Here is a 24,961-nt window from a genome sequence, read left to right on the forward strand (position 1 = left end):
AGCCTGATGCTTTGCCGGTTTTCACCTCCTTTAAGGCCTCAGTTATTTTGTCGGTGGTAAATTCTCTTGAAAATTGGGAACTGCCATCTGCACTTTGTCGTAGGTTCCTGAGTGTTCTTTTAACTTCCCGTGTGTGTGTTGATGATCTTTAGGGGCTCTAGACAGTGAGACTATTCGACAGCCAATTTGTTCTGGAGTCACCAAAGCATCTTTACGAGTGATTGGGTTACTTCGAACTAAATTCTTTAATAGGCTCCATGCTTTTCTACTTGATTTTTTAAAGTCTACCTCCTCTGTAGTTTTTACTCATTTTTCTCTCCGCTCATTATCAAGCTTCTGGAGTAATTCGTCAGCTATGTCACAGTCGCCAGATTCTAAGTAGACTTGGTATAGTCTTTATATACTTTATATTCTCTTCACAGTCTTTATTCCAGACAGGTATCCTTTCGGAAACCCACTGGAACATATTTCTTCGCTGTTGATATTACTGCTCCAATAAATCTGTTGTAGTTTTCACTTACATGGGATATCCATCTTACTATTTTATCCAGTTCTTGTGAAAAATCCTGCCAGTTCGCTTTTCTAAAATTCCATCTCGGTCGTGGAATGGACCGTATTATTGGTATTTGTTTTCCTACTTCAATCAATACTGGGCGATGTTGGCTGCGTGGAAAATCTTCAAGGACTTGTCTTGTTGAGTTTATTGGCTGATTTTATATATTTTGGGTAACAAAGCAAAGGTCTGGGTTGTATTCCCTCTTCCATGCTGGAGCCTTAAAGGTTCCTTTTGTCATTTGCATCAAATATTAAGCTAAGGTTGTTTTGCTCAGCCCAGTTTATCAATGCTTCACCATTTCCATCATTATTATTGTAATTCCACATGGTGTGATGGCTGTTAAAATCTCCTATGTAAGTAGTAGGATGTGGAAATATGGGAATTACTTCGGGTGGCCATTCTACCAGGGGAGGCGTATAGATAATAACCACTGTGAAATCTTCAATTTTGGCTATGATAGTGTGTATATTTTGATTAATATGTGCTGATATTAAGTGGGCAATCTCTATATTATTGAATATGTAAATTGCACAGCCATGAGCTTGGTGATGTGTAGCTCCTAGTATATCGAAACCTGCAGTTTTTCCTCTAGATTTCAATTTTTGTTCATTATCTGTGTGCGTCTCTTGAATGACAGCTATGTCTATATGATTTTCTCGAAGGATTTTTGAGAGATATTGACTTTTAGCAGAGTTGATTCCTTCAATGTTGAGTTGGCAAATCCGGAAATTAGCACCTAGTTTTCTTTTCTTGTAGTCCTGAAAAGAACTGTTTGGTGACTCTATAGTTTGTAATTTCATGTGTCTATAGCTAGGAGATCGTTAAGATATAAGTCTGGCCGCCAGCAGTTGCTCTATCTCATTTAGCATTACCCAGGGTGCACCACATGGAGGCAAGCTTGAAATACACCCACCCCCAAGGATTCCATACTATATCTTGTCTCTAACCATCACCCACAATTCCATAGGCAAACAATTACCTAGAATTCCATACATAAACCAAAACACACAACGTAATGTCACAGACAGATGTGTCCCCCAGGGAAATTCCAAGGATTCCATACTCGATCTTATCTCTAACCATCACCCACAATTCCATGCGCGAATAATTACCCAGAACGACATACGCCAACAAAAATACACAACGTCATGTCACTGACACGAATCTCCAGAGAAATTCCAAGAATTCCATACTCATGACGTCACTCATCGAATCACACAAAATGACGTCACTGATCTTATCAGCCAATGACGTCACGAATCTTTATCTTTTCTTGATCCTGATCTTGTTCTGAGTGACTCTGTTGGTAATTTCGTATGACTAGCAACGAAAAACTAAAATCTTGGCGTCGTACACCGGACTCGAAACGAATTCTGTTTAGTAATTCTGTCTTTTCAACCAAACAAAAACTAATATGAATGAATTTCACACGAGCAGTATAATATTCAGATGACATCTGTGATATTCATGTACACTACGTGGAGAGAATACAATGAACATTCCAATGGGCAAGGTGCTTCATGCCATGTAACGAGTCACGTGTTTGTAGCCGGTATAATTTGGAGGAATATGATGCTCCCAAATCAATACAATGTGCTTGGGTGAAATGGCTGATAGAAGGAAACTGACAGAGTTTGAAAGAAGCTTTGTAATAGGGTGTCATGTTAGAGGCCTATCTGTTCAGCAAATTGTTGACAAATTGGGCCGTCCCAGGTCAATGATCAGTGATAAGATTATGAGTTGGAAGCGCAGGGAGACAACTGCAAGTTCTAGCCCAAGTGGACGACCCACCACATTCACTGAACGTTACCGTAAGATGCTACGAAAGAAACTATGTAAAATCTGCCATTCGTCGGCTGACTCGTTCCAAAGTAGAATGCAGTATGCGAGCCGCACATCTTTACAAAGAGCGTGTAAATTGGGACTGGAAGCTTGTAAAGCTGTATTATGGAGTGATGCCCGGAGAACGTCTCTTAGCAGTGTGCTTAACCCCAATTATGAAATTCGCAGGTGTGAGGGTATGGCCCTGTTTTCCTTGTTTTGCCTCGGATTTCTGTCTGTGGTGCCACGAACATTGAACTCCGAAAGGTATCTGATCATTCTGGGGAATGCCATGCTTCCTATTTAGTGGCGTTTCTACGGAAATGACCATTGTCTCTTTCAGTAAAACAATGCACCGTGTTATAGGGTTGCTTCTGTAACCGCGTGGTTTGTGGACATGAACGTCACCACACTTGACTTCACTCCACAGAACCGTGATCTCAATCCCATTGAGCATGTGGGATGAAGTGTGGAGCGTCGGGTGAGGTCAAGGGATGTCTGCCCGACAACAGTCCAGGACATTTTTGCATGCCTACAGGAAGAAGGGGTCCAAAATTCCCATTGATCTCCATCGTACGCTAGAAAGTATTCTCCGGAGGATTTCTGCAGTCATCACAGCGAAAGAAGGCTCTACATCTTATAAAGGTGTTGCCACGCTATGGCTGTTGTTACTCAGAGTGTGGTATCCCTTGACTTCTTTCCAAACAGCATATATATGGATATGATTTAAAAAAAAAAAGGTTATTGTTACAAATACTTCCCTCTCTTTCATCATATTTTTAACAAAGAACCTTGACGTACTGAGAAAAAAAGTTCGAGTTTTAAATTATGCTTCATACAACACTTAGATTCTCTTCTTATCCTAGTTACAAAATCGTCGTTGTCAGTATCATTACTGCAATAACACTGACTTTATTATTAAAATAGAGTACTGTAATATTTAAGGTCTTTACGAAGATCGCAGGAAATGTTCACCACATTTCTTTTCTCAATAAAAAATAAAAATACTTAAAAATGGAATGAATATATTTACAGTACACACTGTCGTCGTGGATTCTCTTTTATGAGTAATCTCTGCTCATTATATATATATATATATATATATATATATATATATATATATATATATATATATATATATATATATATATATATATATATATATATAATGAGTAATTGGTCATATATATATAATGTATATATATATAATATATATATATATATTATATATATATATATATAGAATATATATATAAATAATAGCATAATTGGTCATCCCCCAATTTTTTTTTATTTATTATTATTTTTTTTTTTTTTTTTACTTACGAGTATTCTGCGACTCTTTCTGTCCATCGGACTTGAACATGATATCAGGAGTAATGATCTTCCACGTGTTTGTTAAATTTTTGATTCAGTGCGGTTGAAAGCAGGAATATTTTAATTCTGTAGTAAACCAAAGCTCAGTTGATTTTGACGAGTCCTTTTAGTGGAATGACTCGGATTTGAATCCAGTTATGACGTCATAATCCTTTATGAAGTGCGCTTTCAATCTGGTGGTGAGTTAGCCGGGCTCATACGACTGAGATTGAATTTTTTTTCTTCTGTCAACATGGGGCATTTGTCTCTCAAATCAGGCAACCGGCTAGAAGAACGCACGCAATACACAGACATAGGACACTGCGGGAAGAAGGGTGATTAACCACTCTTTGCCGTCAGATTTGGTTTCGAATACCTGATATGTGGATCAAGAGGTAAGCGTAAATCAAGAAGGAAATGAAAGTGCGTACTCCGTGTTACAGCTATTTGGTGCAATCTAATGCATGCCATAACCTAGACACACCTTACTACTGATTGTGTCGATAGAACTTAAAATACTGATTACACGTTGTTCTCTTTAAATACTTGATTATGGTTATTTTAGTTTTATTTTACTGATAATATTGTCCATATGAAGTTATTTGTCAAAACACTCGAGATGTTTTTGAGATATGCAATGATACAACCTGTTTAGTTCCGTACGCACTTGGAATTCTCATATCATTTAGAAGGGATTGCTAACTTTTGTCTGATAAATCTCAGATGATTAATTTCCCACTGAAAAGGAAATATCTTTGCATTTATTCACATACGCCATTCATTATAATAACTTGTTGTCCTCCCAGGATCTGAGAGTAAAGAGTATTATGAAATAAACAAAGCAAGATGCACAAATCATTTGACTAATATAATAAAACTTGGTATACCAAATAAATTATGATATTGCTTGGCTAATCCTGCAATAAAAACATAAGTCGCTCAAGTGTTATTAAGGTAATTCAGGTATATTTACGGTGTGACGAGTCACTGAATACAAAAATCGGATCTCTTTCTTCATAGAAGAAATAGTGCATCAACACACGTTTTATTTCACTTGTTCATACACTAATAAAATTAGTTGTAGATAATTAGACAATTTTTAAAACTAATAAATCGATCCATTTTGAGGGTCTAGCTCATTCGGTGACGATGATTCCCTATGATTGTTAAGACATGGGTTAAAATCCCGTCTACGAGACGTAGAACATTTATCTTTTTTTTTTTTTTTTTTTTTTCTTTTTTCAAACGAAATTGATTTAGTCGGTTACATACCAATGATAGGACAATTATGATATGTTTACATACCCATAGTAGAACATTTTGAAGAACATTTTAGAAACACAGGTTTCGATCCCAGCCTACTTGGTTTTGAGATCCATTTTAGAATTACACTTTCAAGGCGTTTTATTATTATTATTATTATTATTATTATTATTATTATTATTATTATTATTATTATTATTATTGTATTTGTTGTTGTTGTTGTTGTTGTCGTCGTTGTGTTTTCTCCTTAAGATGTTACTGATATTCATATACATTAGAATGTATTCGTATATTTACGATGGTATTGATGTTGTTCTTTCAATTTCTTCTCTTCCGTGTCGATCTATAAACTCATTCAATCCATCAGGAAGAAACACAAGGCATGAATAAATAAATCTTCTTTGCATAAAGTAAACTAATTTTTCAGTAAAATCACATTTCAATCGCTACTAATACGCGCGCAACAAATCAGTTCATTTTTAGCATAGTGGCAGTCAAATGTTTAGTAATTAAATAAAAATAAATAATCAGAGGGGTGATTAGAAAAGTTTTCCTGCATAGAAATCCCCTTTACAAGCCTAAGTAAAATCATTTGAAAATATTTGTAGTGACGTGGATTTTAGTTTTTTTATTTTATTTTTACCCTAAGTAGCACCAATTTTTCAGTTTAAGATCTGCTGAGTTTTCTATATTGAAGCTTTTTATAATTTCTGGAATATCATATAAAGAATCTGCATACTTGTAAATAAATAAATCGTCTAACTCCTTTTCTCTTATAAGGAGTGGACGAGGCCTTTTAGCCCTATCTGGATTTTGGAGACTGAGTGGGCAGTTCAATCTCCAGCGATAGCCAATCAGGGATACTCGTAGCTGGCCCAAGACATAATATTCACTTATATGAAATCATTATTTATTATATTCTTAATAAGTGCATATTCCTATTTAATTTATGTATCAGTCAGTGCACGTGTAATGTTTCCTCTTTCATGACGTGTTCTGTAATGATTCGCGCCACGCTTTTTTGATCTGATAAACATATCAGCTGAGCACTATAAAAAGCACGCTAACCAAGTATATCCTTATTATTCTAGGTTTTGCTGTATTTCTCTTTTCGCTTTATAAGTAAATCATTGAGGATCTGTAACGTTGTGCAGCCATGTCAGCAACTGGGGATGGAGAGAAAATCCCAATCGTAATGAATATTGAGCCTCAAAGAGCAACCAATGCACTGACATTCTCGTTAAACGTCAGTGAGAATGAATTTCATTTAGAAGAATTCGACCGAGATGAGCAACTCATAATCGCAGGACGTTTTATTTATATGGCGTCGTACTACTTACCCATCTACTCTTGCGCAGTAGAACAGTTCACAGCAGATCGTTTAAAAGATGCCCCTCGCGTAAAACAATGGTTTGAGGCCGTTAAACTCAACCAGAAATTGAAAATCTGTTCTCTTGGATCAGGTGCTGGATGCGATATAATTGGCTTTTTGCGGGCCATGAAAGGATTCTACAGTGAGCTCAGTACTGTGGCCATCAGCATTACAGGAGTAGATAAGAGAAGCGTATGGAAGGACACTTTTAATCGCCTTTTAAATAGAGTAATACAGGAAGAGTTAGGGTTAGAATTATCGAGAGTGTCTTCAACTTTTTGTGATTTCAATCTCCTGGAGGATTGGTCTGATGACATGAAGAGAACTGTCAGTGACGCAGACGCGATATTTCTGGTCAAAACGCTGTCTTCTATCTCCAAGGATGACAGAAAATTGAAAATATTTTTAAAGGTGAGATGCTTTCAGTATCAAGTTAATACTTTTCGCTAGCTCTGTTTTTCCATTTCTTTTCTTGGCTGGGACTTATGAATCCAGTACCAAAAGAGTTAATATAAGCCTGCTTCCCATTATAATTTAAATAATTATAATTGTTTAAATAATAATTTGCCTAACTTTTTATATAGAATTGCCAATGAATACTGATAAAAATTAATTAATAAAGAACTCCTAAGAGATACTGCACTAGTACCTAGGAAAGAAACTAATAATAATTGAATACATTGTGTGGGTGGGTGTTCTACTGCCGGCGTGTGGTTGCGGGATGAAAAAACCCTTTCTCCTGGATGCACTGTCTAACTCAGTTTCCGTTTAAAAGCATTTTATAATGGTTCTCGCGTGCTAGAAGATTTGCAACCAGATATATTGATACCAACTCATCCATGGAGACTCATTGTTCATTTATGAGTTACTAAATTTATACATTTTAGCCAGGAAACATGTGACCTCTGAAACAACTGTTAGTATGTTAAACTTCATTTGTCATTTGTTTATTTTTGTTTTATTTGTTTCTTTGTTAGTCAAATCAGCTTTTAGTCTTAAAATATTGATTTTTGTTTTCCTTCGGCAAGTTCAATTAAACGATTTTGATTCTAAACTTTTACCAAAGTAAGGATAATTCCGAAGAATTCTTTCGCTACGTGGCAAGTAAAAGGAAGGATAAACTTTAGTGGGTGCTGATGATATCGAATGACTGAGTCAGATTTAATAGTAGAGTTACTGAGTGACCACTTTCCAAAAGTCTCAACCGAATGAGGATATTTTTGTCTTATGTAGAAGTAACTGATATGAGGATTGAAGTTAATGAATCAGAGGTACTTAGGATACTGCAGAATTTAAATACTTAAATAGAAATACTGCTGTAGGTTTGGATGGGATATCAGCTCGGGTATTACATGAGTGTGCTAAGGGATTGCATTGTCACATATTTGTTGTTTAACTTAAGCATGAGCACTGGTAAAATCGCTAGGAAGTGGAAGCAAGGCAAATAGTTCATTTGCATTAAGGAGGTTCAAAGAATGTGGTAGAAAAAGTAGTGTAAGGAGGAGCAGAGTCCAGGTTGAAGCAGGTGACAAGTGGTGTACAGCAAGGCACTGTGTTTGGATAATTATTCTTTAATTTATAATAAATGATACAGGAAATGTTTCAGGAGAGATATTCAGTTGTTTTTTGAAGCAAAGTTGGGCAGCATAATAATTAATCAAGCTGATGCAGAGATCTTGAAGGATAATTTAAATAAGCTGGATGTATGGACAAGAGATAAAGGATACCAGTTTAATGTGGAAAATTTTAAATTTATGCATTTTCCGATTAGAAGATTGCAAGCTGCGTAATCTTTTCCACCGCACTGATGAAACTGTAGTCCAAGAGATTGATTAGGCTAGGGACTTGGGGACGTTGTTAGAGAGAGAAAGAGAGAGAGAGAGAGAGAGAGAGAGAGAGAGAGAGAGAGAGAGATGAAGTTCAGAGGGCATATTGCTGAGGTGTATAGGATAGCTCGTAGGATTACTTTTCTATTGAAAAACACACTAACATGCAGAATTAACGAAGTTATTATTCCTCTTTAAAATTCGTTGATACTTCCACATTTGAATTACTGTGCTCAGGTCGGGTAACTGGATTCCTTGAAGATGAGGAAGTGGTAGAAAAGATTCAGAGGCGAGTGACCAAGTTAGTGAGTGGTGTAAGGAATGCTCCCTACATTCATATATTAAGAGTTTGTGGGTTGAAGATATTGGTTGATAGACGGAGACGAGGGGGATATGATAGAAACATTTAAATTACTAAACGGTGTTAGTAACTTAAGAATGATGCAGCGGAAATATTTAAGAGTCGAATAATGGTGGAAGAACCAGAGATGATCCCTACAAATGTAGTAAGAGTGTGGTTAACTAGGGCTGATGGCTTGAATTTTTGGTTGAAGGGTGGTAAAAGACGTGGAATGCGTTGCTCGATTCGGTAGTGAGTGCATCGTCTGTCAATGAGTTCAAAAAGAGGTATGATAGATATGCGATGAATCTATTACTCCTTGGAGATACCTGTATAATAATAATAATAATAATAATAATAATAATAATAATAATAATAATAATAATAATAATTCTAGCAGCTTTACAAATTTACAAACAGGCATTACAAATTGATGCAATGAATGCAAAAAGTTTGAACATCAATAATAACAGTAAATGCAGATTATGCGATCACGAAGATGAGACTGTAGAACATCTAATCAGTGCCTGCGGCAAGATAGTTCAAACTGACTATAAATACTGCCAAGTGGCCAAAATAATTCATTGGCATGTATGCAAAAAATATAACTTTCCTACTACTTATAACTGGTGGCAACATAAAATCGAGTCGGTATTGGAAAATGAAACAACAAAAATTCTCTGAGACTTTCGAATACAAACTGATCGGCACCGGGAACACAATAGAACCTGACATCACAAATATCGAACATCGACAGGTTTGAATTATCGATATCGCAGTATACAGTGATAACAACATTAACAACAAAGAACTGGAAAAAATTATTAAATATTGAGATTTGGCAATCGAGGTTGGACGGCTGTGGCTTAAGCACACTAAAGTAATCCCAATAATTATTGGTGCACTTGATACAAAGAACCTATACAACTATTTACAGCAATTTACATCAAGGAAGTGATAACCCCATATGACCCAAAAAACACCATTACTTGTAACAGTCCATATTTTACGACGCTACGTAACAGATTATTCTTAAATTCTTGGGTAGAATCTGTGTTCTGTATGACCAGTCAAATTGTTGTTTAAATGATATCTTGTTTTGACTGTATATCGTGTCAATTATGTGAATAAAGTAATAATAATAATAAATTAGTAGTCCTATCAATATTATTATTATTATTATTATTATTATTATTATTATTATTATTATTATTATTATTATTATTATTATTATTATGAAAGAGATCTCCAATGAATCAGGGACTCATTGGAGATCTCTTTTGGAGGGAGTGCATCAGATATCATACTTATTCTTGAATTCATTCACGCTGCTTGCACTCACAACATCCAATGGCAATCCATTCCAATCACGCACCACCCTCTGAGTGAAAAATCCAGCCGTCACACCCTCCTTGGCGGCCTTCATTCTTAGTTTCCAAGGATGCCCTCTCGTCCTTTACCCACCCTCCATAAATTGAAAAATTCCATCAATTGAAATCCTGTATGACTCTTTCAGAAGTTTTTAAGTCTCAACCATATCACCTCTCTTTCTCCTGTTTGCTAGTGTCTGTAGTCTACAAATTCTCAATCTGTCTTCATAATCAGTAATCCACAATCCTGATATAATTTTTAACACTCTCTTATGTACTCTCTCCAATATATCAGAATCACAACGGAAACCAGGAGACTAGACATGCGCCCAATAGTTTAAGTGAGGTCTTATGAAGTCCTTGTAAAGAGGCAAAATAACATCCTTATTTTTGCATGTGAACGTTCGTTTTAGCATTGCGATTATCTTTTGAGTTGTATTGCAATCTTTGCCGCATGGCCACGAAACTTCAACTTCCTATCTATTAACACTCCAAGATCCCTAGCCTCATCAGTTTCTTCTAGCCTAATCCCACCAATATAATACGACATTGGATAGGTAATCATGCCGAAGTGAATGACTTTACATTTACTGACATTGAACTGACACCCATTTTCCCATTCCACAATTCTAGCCTATTCAAATCAATTCTGTAAAGTCTGCATATCAGCAGCATTCCTGATTACCCTACCTATCTTTGCATTATCAGCAAGTAGCTGTATATATCGCTTGTCAAATCCTTCCCAATATAACTAATGTACAGATCGAATATCAGTGGACCAAGCACTGATCCTTGTGGTACACCACTTGTTACCTTAAACCTTGCAGACACAGATTCCCCGAATACCACTTTTTGATATCTGTCAGTCAGCCATCCTCTTATCCATGCTAACATTGTATAACCAAAACACATTTTCTCCAATTTATGCAGCAGTCTGTCATGCCGTATTCTGTCAAAATCCTTAGCAAAATCCAAAAGTAGAATGGTGTATCCATTCCTCTTATCTAGTTCAATGGTAACATTGTTATAGAATATGAGCAATTTGCTAAAACATGACCTTTCCTTAATAAACCCATGTTGTTCATTGCAAAGTAGCAATTCACTGCCCACCCATTTCTGAATGCTGACCCTAACCAATATTTCCAAAATTTTCACCACCACTCCTGGTAGTGAAGAATTTGATCGGTAATTGGATACATCGGTCTTTACACCACCTTTATGCAATGGAATTACCATACATTCCTTACATTCCTGCGAATCTTCCTTGTTCTGAGACTCCTATTAAACATCCTGGTCAAAGGAATGGCCAGTTCAGCTGAATACTATTTTAGCACAAGTGCTGATATCCCATCAGTCCCAATTGCTGAATTCTTATTCAATTTGTGCAACAGCTCTAATATCTCGGCTATATAGTCGAGGCTATATAGTGTCTATATATATATAGTGTCTATATATATACAGGGTGTTCGGGATAAATTTGACAGTTTCGTAAGGAAAAAGAAAATCTTCTTTGTATCTATTAAATTTAATGAATTGACAAAAAAACATTACAGGCAGAGTTAATTACAATACTATCAACAAGATTTACTCAAAATAACCACCATTAGCATCGATCACAGCTTCAATTCTGCTTCGGAACCTCGAACAAGCTGATGCTACAGTCTCCCTGGGAAGGGCCGCAAAAACTGTTTTAATTTTATCCATTAACTGGGCTTTTGTATTACTGGAAGTGCGATTGGTGTCTTTTTCAACTGCGCCCCATACAAAATAATCCATGGGGTTAAGGTCTGGGGAGTTTGGAGGCCAAACATTTGGACTGGTGAAGTCGTAGAAATTTTCAGACAACCATTTTTGACTTTTCCTAGAGGTGTGGCAAGGGGCCGAATCCTGCTGCCATACATACGGCCTACCATTGGCTACCCTTGTTATCCAGGGCTTGACTACAGTTAGCAACTCCACGAACAAAGCCCGAATTCCAATGCCAGGGTTCTTCAACACCTGTTCCTGCAGATTTGCGAGGAATTCTGCTGTACGAACGCAATCAGATCGTCTGCTAGGGATCTTTCTTCTTGCTACATCCTCGTAGTCACCATTGCAAGTCTCTAGTTCATGCCTGATTGTTTTTACTGTATTCAGGGAGCACTGGGCAGCAGTCGTAATATCCTTATTTTGATGGCGGGCACGAATCATCATGATACAAGTTATTCTCTTCCATGATTCAGGTGGGTTCCAGCTATCCATCCTTTCTGACATCTTGTATATGAATGAAGAAGGGTCCAAACTTTTAAACGAAGAGAAGTGTGTGTTAATACATGTAACTTACGGAAAAATATAATTAATTATAAATATGTCAAATTTATCCCGAACACCCTGTATATAGACACCATGCCAAATAAAATAATACAAATGTAATAATATTGACAAATGCAAGTTAAAAAAAAAATAGAAACCTCAAAACACAACAATATAGATACGGCATGTGAAATGAAAACATTAAGAAAAACAATTTGTTGGAGTAAAGAATGAAAAGGTTTATGAATAATGTCAACTACAACCAGTAAACGCATAGATAAAAAAGAGAAGATTAGAATGAAATCAGCATGCTAATCCAAAATGAATAATCAGACTAGCAAGAGACTGGAAACTCAGAAACCACGAAATAAGAAGAGACCAGTTGGTAGGTCAGAAAGCGATGGGTAGACTGCCTGCACCGAAGTATTGTAGATGCAACAAGATGAAGCCTAAAACAAGAAGAATAAGAATATCTATACTAAAAGTATATTTTAGTACAGATATTCTGGTTTTTTTTTTTTTTTTTTAGATTTGATCCTTGTGTTATGTTTTCAATAATTATTCCTTGCTATATGGTAGAAGTTACCTGGACAAGGCCATTTATCTTTCAACACAACACCGACGATCCATGGTACAAAGCAAAGATTCTAAATACATGATTATAACACAACAACATGGAATCCATTCAGTGGACAGCACTGATTCCTGATGCAACCCATTTATGATTTATTAGAAAACAAAATCAGGGAACAGACAGGCAAAAGGAATGGAGCATAATATGACCAACTTCCTACCCGAAATTAGCAGAAAAGGTTTAACTTCAAACCCGAACTTTTTCTAAAACGTCATCTTCAGATCAAAGTGTATGCAAACGTTCCCACACTCCTTTATAATATTCAGAATTGACAGTGGGGTCTACAAATGGACCATGAGTTCGAGAGAGAGAGAGAGAGAGAGAGAGAGAGAGAGAGAGAGAAAACGAACGTTTCATTCAATGACCATATATAATGAGAAACCAGAAAACACAAGTACGTTTTGGGAATGAGTGACTTTTTTTCTTTTCAAGCTGTTATTAATATTCTTAGTTTATATTCCTTACATTGTAATCGAAAGTAATAATGTGGAGTCCACTTACGCATTCAATGTTCATGGTAGTCATTAACTCTAGATGGGCGGTGTATTTTGAGCTTCTGACAAAATCTTTCGATCACAAAAAATTTTGATCAACGTGACATTGTAATAAAGGTATTAAAATTCGATCGCTAAATACTGCTTTCATTGTAGTAATTGAAAGATCTTCCGGTTTTCGTTCCACATGCTATGGAGCAGAATGTGAGACCATCTCCCCGCTTATTGAAGGTGGCCTGAACCGGCTTGATGAACTTCATGTTTGGTATCTAGACAAAAGTTTCTGTTAATGTTTGTCATAAGAAATATTTAGCAGAGTTTAGCTGGTTTTGTCGAATCTTTGTATATAATAATTATAAACAAGCTTCAGAATTTGCAGGATACAAATATTTGTTTTGTTACATTTCAGGAAGTCTTCAACAACATGAAATTAGGAGCCTTCATATTTTTCATGGATGACACTGACCAACCAAGATATCTTAACGATGTGTTTTGGAAGGAAATTATAGAATACTGCAAAGATAAAGACCAAATGCTGATGCGAGTCAAAGGAACGTGGAATTTAATTCAGTTTAATTTCTTCGACCAAGGAGAATTTGAAGAAAGATTAAACCAGTTTCATTTCCGTAGCTCAGAATTTGGCATTGATGTTAACCCTAAATTGGACATAAATGTCATTGCAGGGATTTGGGTTAAAATAAAGAAGTGTGACGTTAATTAAAATGAGTATGATGATTAAATACTTATAAGCCAAATCTATATGTGAGTTAAAATAAACTGTAAATGATTTTAATATTAAATCAATTGTTTAATTTGCATTAAAAAATAACAATCAATCTATAGTTAACAAAATGTCATTTTGTTATGAAAAAATCAGAAAATTTAATAAAGTCATTAATGTGTTTCTGATATTTTCTCTCATATTCCTCTCATTCACGCGCAATAATATACCACCATATATACGAGGGTGGTCTGAAAGATTCTCGGTCTCGACCATAGATGGCAACACAATCGGCAAGATTTTTTTTTCTAAGTTAGTACATATCTCATAAACAATCATGTGAAATTGCAAGTCATTCTATCAAGCAGTTTGTTTCAGACAGATGTCTAAAACAAAAGTCTTGTCTGTATCCCTTGAAATGGATGAAATTTAGTATCGTGCGGTTATAAAATTCTTTGTAAAAGAAGGTTTAACGCCAAAAAAATACATTCGAAGTTCATAAATGTTTATGGGTACTCTTTTCCTTCGTTTTCGACAATTAAGAAATGGGCTGCCGAGTTTAAACGTGGTCGTACCAGCCTTGAAGATGATATATGAGAAAGACGTCCAAACAGTATAACACCACCAGAAATCATTGATCAAGTGCACGATATGTTATTGAATGATAGGCGAGTCAAAGTGCGTGAAATTGCTGAGACTGTAGGCATTTCAAAAGAACACGCAAGATACATAGATGAGTGCCGCGCTTGCTCACAGTAGATCAAAAACACACTCCCAGGAAAATCTCTGAACACTGCTTGGAGCGTTTTAACAAGAATAAAATTTATATTGTTCGTCGATGAGACTTGGATGAGACTTGGAGTCATCATTATCCACCAGAATCCAAACAGCAGTCAAAACAGTAGACAGAAGCCGGTTGTTCAGCGCCGAAGAAGACAAAGTCGGTTCCATCAGCAGGAAAGGTCATGACATCGGTGTTTTGGGATGCTAAAGGCATTTTGTTTATTAATTATCTTGAAAAGGATAAAACAATAACCGGGGAATATTACTCCGATCTTTTAACCAAACTAGACGAAAAGAATTCGTGAGTATAGGCCCGGTTTGTAGAAGAAAAAAAATCTTTCATTACGACAATGCACATGCCCACAAAGGTGTTTTGGCAATAGGAAAATTGAGGGATTTGCACTATGAATTGTTGGAACATCCACCCTATTCCCCAGATTTGGCTCCTTATGACTTCTATCTCTTCCCAAAACTAAAACTCTTCCTCGCTGGTCAGCGTTTTTCTTTGAATCAAGAGGTGATTGCAGCCCGTAGAGGGATATTTTGAAGATCTTACTGAGAACCACTACAGCAGTGCTTCCCAAACTTCTGGATGTCAGGATCCCCTTTGGGAAAATTAAAATATTTCAAGCCCCCTCGAAAAAATTTGTAATATAGACATATATTATTATAATATTTATTGTATTTATGTTCAATACAAAACATACACAGCGAATATTGCAAAAATCAAATGCAAATATTATATTTTTAGCATCTTGCACACATATTTGACATGCCGCATGTCAAATATGTGTGCAATTCCCAATCCATATCGCAGCAAAGTATGCACAGAGAGAAGAGGATCGGTATTGGCAGTCGCATATCTATACGAAACCGACTGCTTTGCGAAAAACCAGAAAGTTCATCGACAATGGTGTCAGGAATACGTCAGTGAACAATAGAAGACTTGAAAACTGTCATGTGGTCCGAAAAGTCATGGTAGAACTTGTTCTGTACCGACGGTAGGCAGAGAGATTGGAGGAGCCCCCATGAAGCAATGAGCCCAGCTTTCCTTGTAAGCACAGCTAAAGTCCTGGAGGTGGTGCCATGGTGTGGGGCATATTCTCTTGGCACGGAATGAATCCCCCCCTGATATTGCTGGAAGGTCGGGTGTCCTCGAAGGGTTACTTCAACAGTGTTGCCGATCAAGTCGATCCTGCAATGTTGACTTTTTTAGGTGACGGTTGTTTCATGGACGTCCACTTCCCTGTTCATCAGAAAGCCCGGATCCGAACCGTATTGAGAATGTGTGGAAGAAGGTGAACGCTTGGTATGTTGCAGACGTGGATACAATCTATGCCAATTCGCGTATATACTGTAATTAGGGTTAAAGGAGGTTCAACACAGTATTAAATAAACGTTTCTATTTCCGTGGCCGGTGTGTATATGGGCTATGCATGAGAAGGATCGGATAACAGGCATTATATTAGTAAGCCATTAGTACCTAGGATTTCACGTGGTTCCTGAAAAGTCATTAAGCAATTCGTCGTAAATTGAAATCTAATATCCTATAAGTGTAACGTGTAAGTGTGTGTATGTGTGTGTGTGTGTGTGTGTGATTTCTTCTGATCTTGATAACATGACAAGGCATTCCTGAACGATCTATAGAATCGTTCAGGATCTATAGAACGTCTACGTTCTGTAGAATTCCTTTCTGCTTCTGTCAAGTAATCTGCTTACCATCTTTTTTTCAACGCGAGAAATTTTAAGTATAGCTACCAGCAACTATTGATTAGTTCAAAACTGGGTCACGGCACATGAATCTTCAGCGATTATTCGACTTATCTCTAATGCTTGCTACCACCAAAATCGAAGTCTTAACTCTACCTGTCTTTAGAAAGAATTGCCTTTTCTTTCCAGACATTCACTTGAATTATTTCCCTTCCTTGGAAGGTTCTCCAACAATATCCTTTATAAGATTGGGACTCCAAAATTAAATAAAGTATTCTAAATGAGACCTTGCATAGGAACCAGCAAAGGCTGTTATTGGTAGATACCGACCTCTATCCAAATGGATGTAAGAAGTCCTTTGGCCCATCTTAATGCCAAATTTTTCTTAGCCGGCTTTATTCTTGGTCCTAAATCCTTTCTTATTCTAGTGTTATCCTTATTTTTAAATTATTTTACTACTTACATTCTATAGTATTCTCATTATTCTTATTCTTACTAAACAGCGGTCTCTCCTTAAAAATTTGCATCCACTTGAAGAACTTGAAATGTTTATAAAAAAATGGGAGTATCCTATTAGTTTCAAACATTTTTTTCGGAACCAGACATGAATTTGACTTTCTTTTCACAAATCCTAAAGATTACTATAGACTGTAGAGTATAGGGTCATAGAAGAAAAAATAATTGTAACAGTCCATAAATGAGGCCTTAAAAATATGGTATAGGAAGAAACTCATGATCGGTTGCAATTCAGAAATTCACAGAATTTCTCAATGAATTTCTAGGTAAAATGGTTGTCATAGGAACTACTTTTTTTTCTGGGATATTACTTCCGAATAAAGCACGATGCATTCCTGCACAAACTTGGATCATTTGAATGACTGGATCACAAGGCCCTAAACAGGGATACTTTAATTTTCATCACCCTGTATATCAATTCTAAAAGAAATGGGTCATTACGATATATAAGAGAATGAAATAAGTTTTGTATTTTTGCATGCCTTGTGTCGAAGGATAGTTAAAATGATTAGAATAACATATTGGTGTCCACCAAGAAACTGATTGGTTGTCGTCAGGTAGGAAAGAGGTTGTTCATTAATAACACATTCCACTACTTTCGAGGGAGTGAGACTCTCATCTTTGATGGATGGTGGATGAACGTGCATTGAAGTGGAGAGAGAGAGAGAGAGAGAGATCTCGAAAAAATAGAACGTAGGAAGATAGAGAGACAAGGCTCTGAGACGAGGGTGGTCTGAAAAGTTCTCGGCCTAACAATGAAAAAAACGAATTTATAATTTCAAAATAATTTTCATTTTTCAACATAATTATCTCCCTTAAAACTAATACATTTATTCCAGCGCCATTATCCCTTCCCTGTAGTGATTCTCAATAAGATCTGCAAAATACCCCTCTACAGCTGCAATCACCTCTTGATTCGAAGAAAAACGCTGACCAACGAGGAAGAGTTTTACTTTTGGGTAAAGATAGAGTGATAGGGAGCAAATCTGGGGAATAGGATTGAGGTTCCAACAATTCATAGTACAGATCACTTAAATTTCCCATTGCCAAAACACCTTTGTAGGCAGGTGCATTGTCCTGATGGAAAATGATATTTTTTCTTTTGCAAACCGGGTCTTTTCTCACTAATGTTTTCGTCTAGTCTGGTTAAAAGATCGGAATAATATTTCCCGGTTATTGTTTTGCCCTTTTCAAGATAAGTAATAAACAAAATGCCTTCAGCATCCCAAAACACCGATGCCATGACCTTGTCTCCTTTGGCGCTAAACAACAGGCTTCTGTCCACTGTGTTGATTGCTGTTTAGATTCTGGTGTGTACTGGTGAATCCAAGTGTCATCCAAATAAAAACTCGATGCACAAAAATCAGTTTTATTCTTGTTAAAACGCTCCAAGTACTGTTCAGAGATTTTCATGCGTTTTTGATCAGCTGTGAGCAAGCGCGGCACCCATCTTGCGTAAAGCTTTTTCATTTGCAATTCTTCATGCAAAATATATCCTACACGTTCTTTTGAAATGACTATAGGTCTCAGCAATTTTACGCACTTTGACTCGCCGGTCATCCAATACCATATCGTGAACTTGTTCAATGATTTCTGAATGACATCCAAATGATTTCTGAATGACATCCAAATGATTTCTGAAGGACATCCAAAAAATGACATTTTTTGGATGTCCTTCACGTGGATCATCTTCAATGTTTAAACTCGGCAGCCTATTTCTTAATTGTCGAAAACGAAGGAGAAGAGTGCCCATAAACTTTTATGAACTTCGAATGAATTTCTTTTGGCGTTAAACCTTCTTTTACAAAGAATTTTATAACCGCACGATACTCAATTTTATCCATTTCAAGGGATACAGGCAACACTTTTGCTTCAGGCTGCTGTATAAACAAACTACTTGATAAAATGACTTGTAATTTCACATGGACTTATGACAGATGTACCAACTTAGAAAAAAAAATACACTTGCCGATTGTATTGCCATCTATGGTCGAGGCCGAAAACCTTTCTGACCACCATCGTAATCGAGCCATTCAAGATCAACGGAATGGTGAAATTTACAATGAGAGAGAGAGAGAGAGAGAGATCTTATTTTGGAAGAAGAAGATGGCAGTATGTGATTTGTAAACAGGGATACAGAGAAAGACTGTTATCAACACTGTATCTGTGAATGTAGCTTGTTACATGTTAATAATGAAAATCTCGCATTGTTGTTAAAAAAAACGAATGAAAAACAATATTACTGTTTATTGCTCTGTTGGTTGGTTAACTGTAACTTGCTTTCCTAATCTGATATGCAAAAAGCATTCAGAAAGTGGTTTTTTTTATACGAATAGTGACTACATGAAATATTCACTTTCGTGGACAGAATTAAGAATAAAACATTCACGTTGAAATATTTGTTCCGTGAATTTTCTGGAACGGTGTCTGAAGGATCTAAACGAACATTGCGAAGTTTGTTTTTACAGCCCCAAAAATTCTTATTATCAGACGTATACTAACTTGTGAAGTTACAAGTGAAGTAAGTAATGTCAGCAGTTACAGGTCTTGACAGGTCTTAAAGAATTTTGATTTTGTGTTTGTGCACAGATCGAACGGTGGAAAAATTATTTTCCTTATCCCAATATTCAATAAGAAGTAAGAATAAATAGTTTTTCTTTTATAAAACTGTTTATTTATGCAATATATCTTTATTTTATATATACAACCTTTAGGAAACCTATATGATAAAATGAAATTTATTATTTTTTCCTAATTATAATAAAAATTTCAAGATGCATACTAAGAAAATAAAACACACCTTTTTATTAATATTTTTATATTAACTGAAATTCTTATCCGAATGGTTGAAGAATCGACCAGCATGGAGTCACACTTCAAGATCAAACATTTCAAAATTACAGAGAATCCAAAACAAATGCCTTAGGATGATCCTGGATGCACCGTGGTTCATCAGAAATTCACAAATTCACCGAGAAACCGGCACTCCATACATCTCCTCTCTTCTTCGTGATCTTGTAGAAAAATTCTTCGTAAAGTCAAGTTCACATTCAAACCCACTAATCGTGCAAGCTGTCAATTACAATGAGACTGATTACTACAAACACAAAAGACAGAAGTCTATTCTTCTCTCAACTGATCATAGCTAACACTACTGCCCTCAGAGGGCGAGCTTAATTGCTCACAAATCTCCCATTCCCAAATAACTCTCATTACAGATAAAGGGGAATATGTAAAGCACTTGTGCTTCACCCATCCTGTCAGTAACGTCAATGGTCAATGAAGAATCGACCGTGAAATGCAGTGATTAATACCCTTGGAGGGTAATGGATGGCAATGCTGCAGTCAATGAAGTTCTAACTGAGGCTAGGCTATTGCTGTTACCCTCCTGCCACGATCAGAGCTTTAATAGCTCATAACACCTTATCCCTACACTGTCCTCTTCAGATAACGGGGAAGATGAAAAGCATTCCTGCTTCGCCCCTTTAAGCCAGTCCTTATAAGGACTTTATTTGAATGTGATGTATCAATCAATTTCATAAGTAGGTGCTTCTTTATCTTTGGTTGATCTTGTTTAAGTCCATAAACGAGAAGAAAATCTCCTGCATACACTAATTTGCAAATGTAATGCAGATTGAATTAACAGTTTGATTTCGGAAACATTTTTTTGTTCAGGTTAGGCTTATTTTTGTAGAAGTATTTGATAAACTCCTCGAACTGCTTATTTAAGGGTTTTGCATTTCTGTTTCTTTGTGATTGTAATATTCCTTCCTTATTTATGCTCTTCATGTAGACCCGCATTTGACCCCGAAGCCATTCGAAACCAAATCCATGCATTCGTCTCGCCGATTCTTCTGTTTGGAGGAAAGAAACCCTGAGTTTTTTCTCCTGAAAGTTCAGAGAACAAAAACAGTAGATCTCTATGGGAGATTGGGTTACTCACCATTTCATTGAAAACACTTGATAAATGTTGCACATCATAGACGGGATTCGAAGCAGTGAATGTCCAACCAATGGTCTCGTTTAATCCAACGGAAGTATTCTGATAAAACCCATGCATTATATGAAATAACTTTTCTAACTCGTTTTATTTTTCAAAGGAAGTAGATGGTGATCCTTTTGAAGAAAGGTGATCCTTTCTTCAAAAGGATCTGACTTTTGAAGAACTGACTTTTGAAGAAAGGTGGAAAGCCAATCATCATCTCATTCTACCTTCACTCACTTTAAACCCAAGTTGTCAATGAACTGACTCTTTCGGGAGAGAAAGTATGGCAAACAACTGCTGCCATCTCGTGGTCCTTAACCCTAATACTCCTATTATTGTGTATTACAGTGTAAGTTTTACGGTCATAAAAAAAAAAGCTTTCCTGGAGAAAAACCCTACTTGTCTAGAATCTGCCAAAGAAAGGCTTAAAAAGTTTTTCTATTCAGCGAGCAGAATCGAACTTATGTTTTATGGTTTTTAAGGAACATTATGGAACAAAGTGCCATTTAGTCCATAATGCACAATACGTTTTGTTCTATGTTTATTTGACAATGTATATTATTCTCATTATACATACATAATATTCATAAACATACAATTGAAGCATACCAGTGGCGCACTCAGGATTTAATCTTGGAGGGGGGGCCCGAGCACTCAAGATTTAATCTTGGGAAGGGGGGCGAGTTGAGTAGACGATTTACGAATACATACTACGCGTGGCATACGACCTATGACTGAGCATCTGCAGTGATCGCCAATACATGACAAGTAGTATAGAAATAGAAGACACACATAAATTAAAAAAAAAAAAAAGAATTTTAATTAGGAAAAGATTTTTGGAAAATTTTCTAGTGCTTACTTCCTTTTTCTTTTGGGGACAGGGCCCCTTGGTCCCCCACCCTGGGTGCGCCACTGAAGCATACTATCAGCATTTTCTGTTGGTTTTTACATTTAATTTAGGCTGTATATACAAATAGAGTAAAATACATTATAAAAATTGTTGTCATACTCTATAAAAATGTTTAAAATAAATTCGTGAATTTTTACAATTTTTTATTTATTTTTTTATTTTGTGTAACCAAGAGCCGTAGCTATACTGATTGCTAGGAAATTTAATTTGCGCGATACAGTCACTCACTGCAAAATCCAGTGACTGTATCTATGAGGGCTCACTGAACATGGCATATACTTGTCGTAATAAATCAGAATAATATTTGAAAATAAGTTATAGTGATATCTTATAATATATGTTTTTTTTAAAAAAAAACGTCAACATTATTTACTCCCATGAGGTAGATTCTTAATGTTTTTCTGGAAGCATATTCTGAGTTTATTGATTGATTTCATTTGGGAGCTTATTCTCTCTCTTACATATAATATACAAACATGAGGATAGAGTTGCTGTAGTGGCAAAATATTACGAATGGCAGAAAGGTCGTTGGTTTAATGTGCGAAGTCAGTAATTGCTGTAGCTCTAATTATTTTATTTTGTGTTCGTATCAAAGGAAGCAAACTGCTGTAATATCTCCACCCCAACATATCACAGTGAGGAATTGACCCAAGAATAGTATAGGCATCTTAAGAATGCTGCATTTACAATTTTTTTAACATAATATATTCTGTTAATTACGAACCTCAACTTATTTGTTAAAAATGTGATGTGGAAATTTCATTTCAGATTGCTGTCGCTATGGAGACCAAAATACTTAACTGATTTTTTTTTTTTTTTTTGAATAAACTACAGTTACAATTATGGATATCACTACATTTCGTTTCATGCCATTTTATGGTTTTATACAGTTGACCCTTGAACAACATGGGGATTAGGGGGTGCTGAACCCTCGCGTTGTTCGAAAAATCCGCGTATAACTTAGGACTCCCCAAAAACAACTAATAATAGTCTACTGTTAACCGGAAGCCTCACCGATAATATAAACAATCGATTAACACATATTTTGTATGGATGGATGTATTATATACTATATTATTACAATAAAGTAAGCTAAAAAAATAAAATATTATTAATTAAATCATAAGGAAGAGAAAATACTTTTACAGTACAGTATTTCTCGATACCGTAAGTTGCTCTTCGTCCGTCTGTCAGTACCTGCATCAATATTGTCGTATACGATAGAAAACACTGTAGATGTCATACGTATTACTAACACAAGACATCAAAAATGAAAAGATAGTGTGAAAAAGAAATTATTCATATTTATTTACAGGTATAACGCTTCATGCATTGATAACGAAACAGCGGGCGAGAAAATTGCTTTATGATAGGCTAGTGCAATCGATATGATTGCTGCGCGACAGCCCGGCCTATACGCTAATGAATGAATGAATCGCTATAAAAATTATTTCATGCTAAGTAACTAATTTCACTCACCTCAAGGGCTCACTTTAGTGAGTACGGTAGTGGCAAACCCGAGGTACTTGATGCTGGACCATGCCTTATTTCATGTAATATATATCTATTATATTATCTGTAGACTAGTCTCAACTCTTCTTTCTTTCTTTTCTTCTTGCTTCTCTCCCCGAGCCTAATCTTTCCTATTTTACTTTTCTTCATCTTTAGCAGTCTATTTAGCCTTACTTAGTATGCTCAACAAAGACAGAAGAACGAAGCAGTGGCAAACCACTTTTGTACATATTTTACCAAGAAAATCTTATGAACAGAGGTTTAAGTTATTGTGATATTCTGCTGGAAGATGGGACACCCAGGTCAGAAGGCACTGAAATGGCTACTGGGAAGAGCAGAGAGGAACATTCAACGAAGTTAACAAACATGATGAAGCTGAATCAAAGCCTTTTGGAAGTTCAACTTCTCATAGAATTAATTCCAAAAGAAAATTCCTCCACTTTACTGATTTACATAAAATAGGACCATGGAATCTAAGAAGTATGTATCAAGGAAAACTGGAACAAGTGAAGAAAGAATTGATGAAAACTCAATTAAGATGTTAAGCATCACTGAACTGGGATGGACAGGAACGGGTCACTTTGATACCAATGATTTCATGATGTATTACTCATTCATAGTAAGAAGAGAATAAAGAAAATACATTTTGGGTTACAACGCAGTGTCTGCTAGAATAATTCTAATCAGAATAAAGGCCAACCCAGTGAATGTTACACCCATACAGGTGTATGAACCCACTACAGATTCAAGTGAAGATAAGGTAGATGAAATTTTAGCAGCCTACAACAAGTAGTACAGGAAAACCTCGCTTAACGCGATTAACAAATTCGTCAATTAATAAGCGCTAAGCGAAATCGCGTTAATCGAACACAATAGACAATAGGAATAATTACAATGAAAACTTCGCTTAACGCGATTAATTAATTCGTCAACTAATGCGCGCTAAGCGAAATCGCGTTAAGTGAATACAGTAGACAATAGGAATAATTACAAATCATCCATCAGTTAGCATACATTTGGGGAAAAATTACACTATAATCTATATTAGACGATAAAATCGTCAAAGATAATAAAAATCAATTGCTTAAATTTTTATTTAATGTCTAAGCAATTGACTGAGCTACTTTTTACAAAAAAATTAAGTAAAGATGTTTGAATAATGTTCGACGTTTTCATCTTGTCATGCAATTTGCGATAGCTGGCGATCGCTTTACCAAAATTTCGCAGACTTCAAAGCTTCGTTCCATATCGGAATCAGCATCAAACAAAATTTTCTTAGCATATTCAATGTGATTGAAAACTAGTCCAAGTTGTTTTGCAGTTAGCTTCTTAGTCGTAATATTCTCTTCTTATTCGCACTCTTTATTTTCTTCTTCATATGCACGCTGTTCTTCTAGTTGAAGGAGACCATTCTCGCTTAATTGTTCTGAATGGGAATCGAGCAAGTTTCTCATATCTTCATTATGCAATTCATTAAATCCAAGTTCTTTTCCAGTTGTG

The 24,961-nt window shown here is 36.0% G+C and overlaps 1 protein-coding gene across 1 annotated transcript; it reads left to right on the plus strand.

Moving 5' to 3' along the window:
* Window positions 1-6,103: 6,103 nt before the first annotated feature.
* LOC150105939 (uncharacterized) lies at window positions 6,104-14,233 on the plus strand. Its single transcript, XM_090393705.1, has 2 exons — window positions 6,104-6,779; window positions 13,734-14,233. Exons 1-2 carry the CDS (start codon window positions 6,153-6,155, stop codon window positions 14,043-14,045), a joined length of 939 nt encoding a protein of 312 aa, XP_090249831.1. The 5' UTR covers window positions 6,104-6,152; the 3' UTR covers window positions 14,046-14,233.
* Window positions 14,234-24,961: the final 10,728 nt, after the last annotated feature.

This window comes from Typopeltis vanoorti, chromosome 6 (assembly GCF_054136105.1).
Source record: "Typopeltis vanoorti isolate ZY-2024b chromosome 6, IOZ_Tvanoo_1.0, whole genome shotgun sequence".
Taxonomy (NCBI): Eukaryota; Metazoa; Arthropoda; class Arachnida; order Uropygi; family Thelyphonidae; genus Typopeltis; species Typopeltis vanoorti.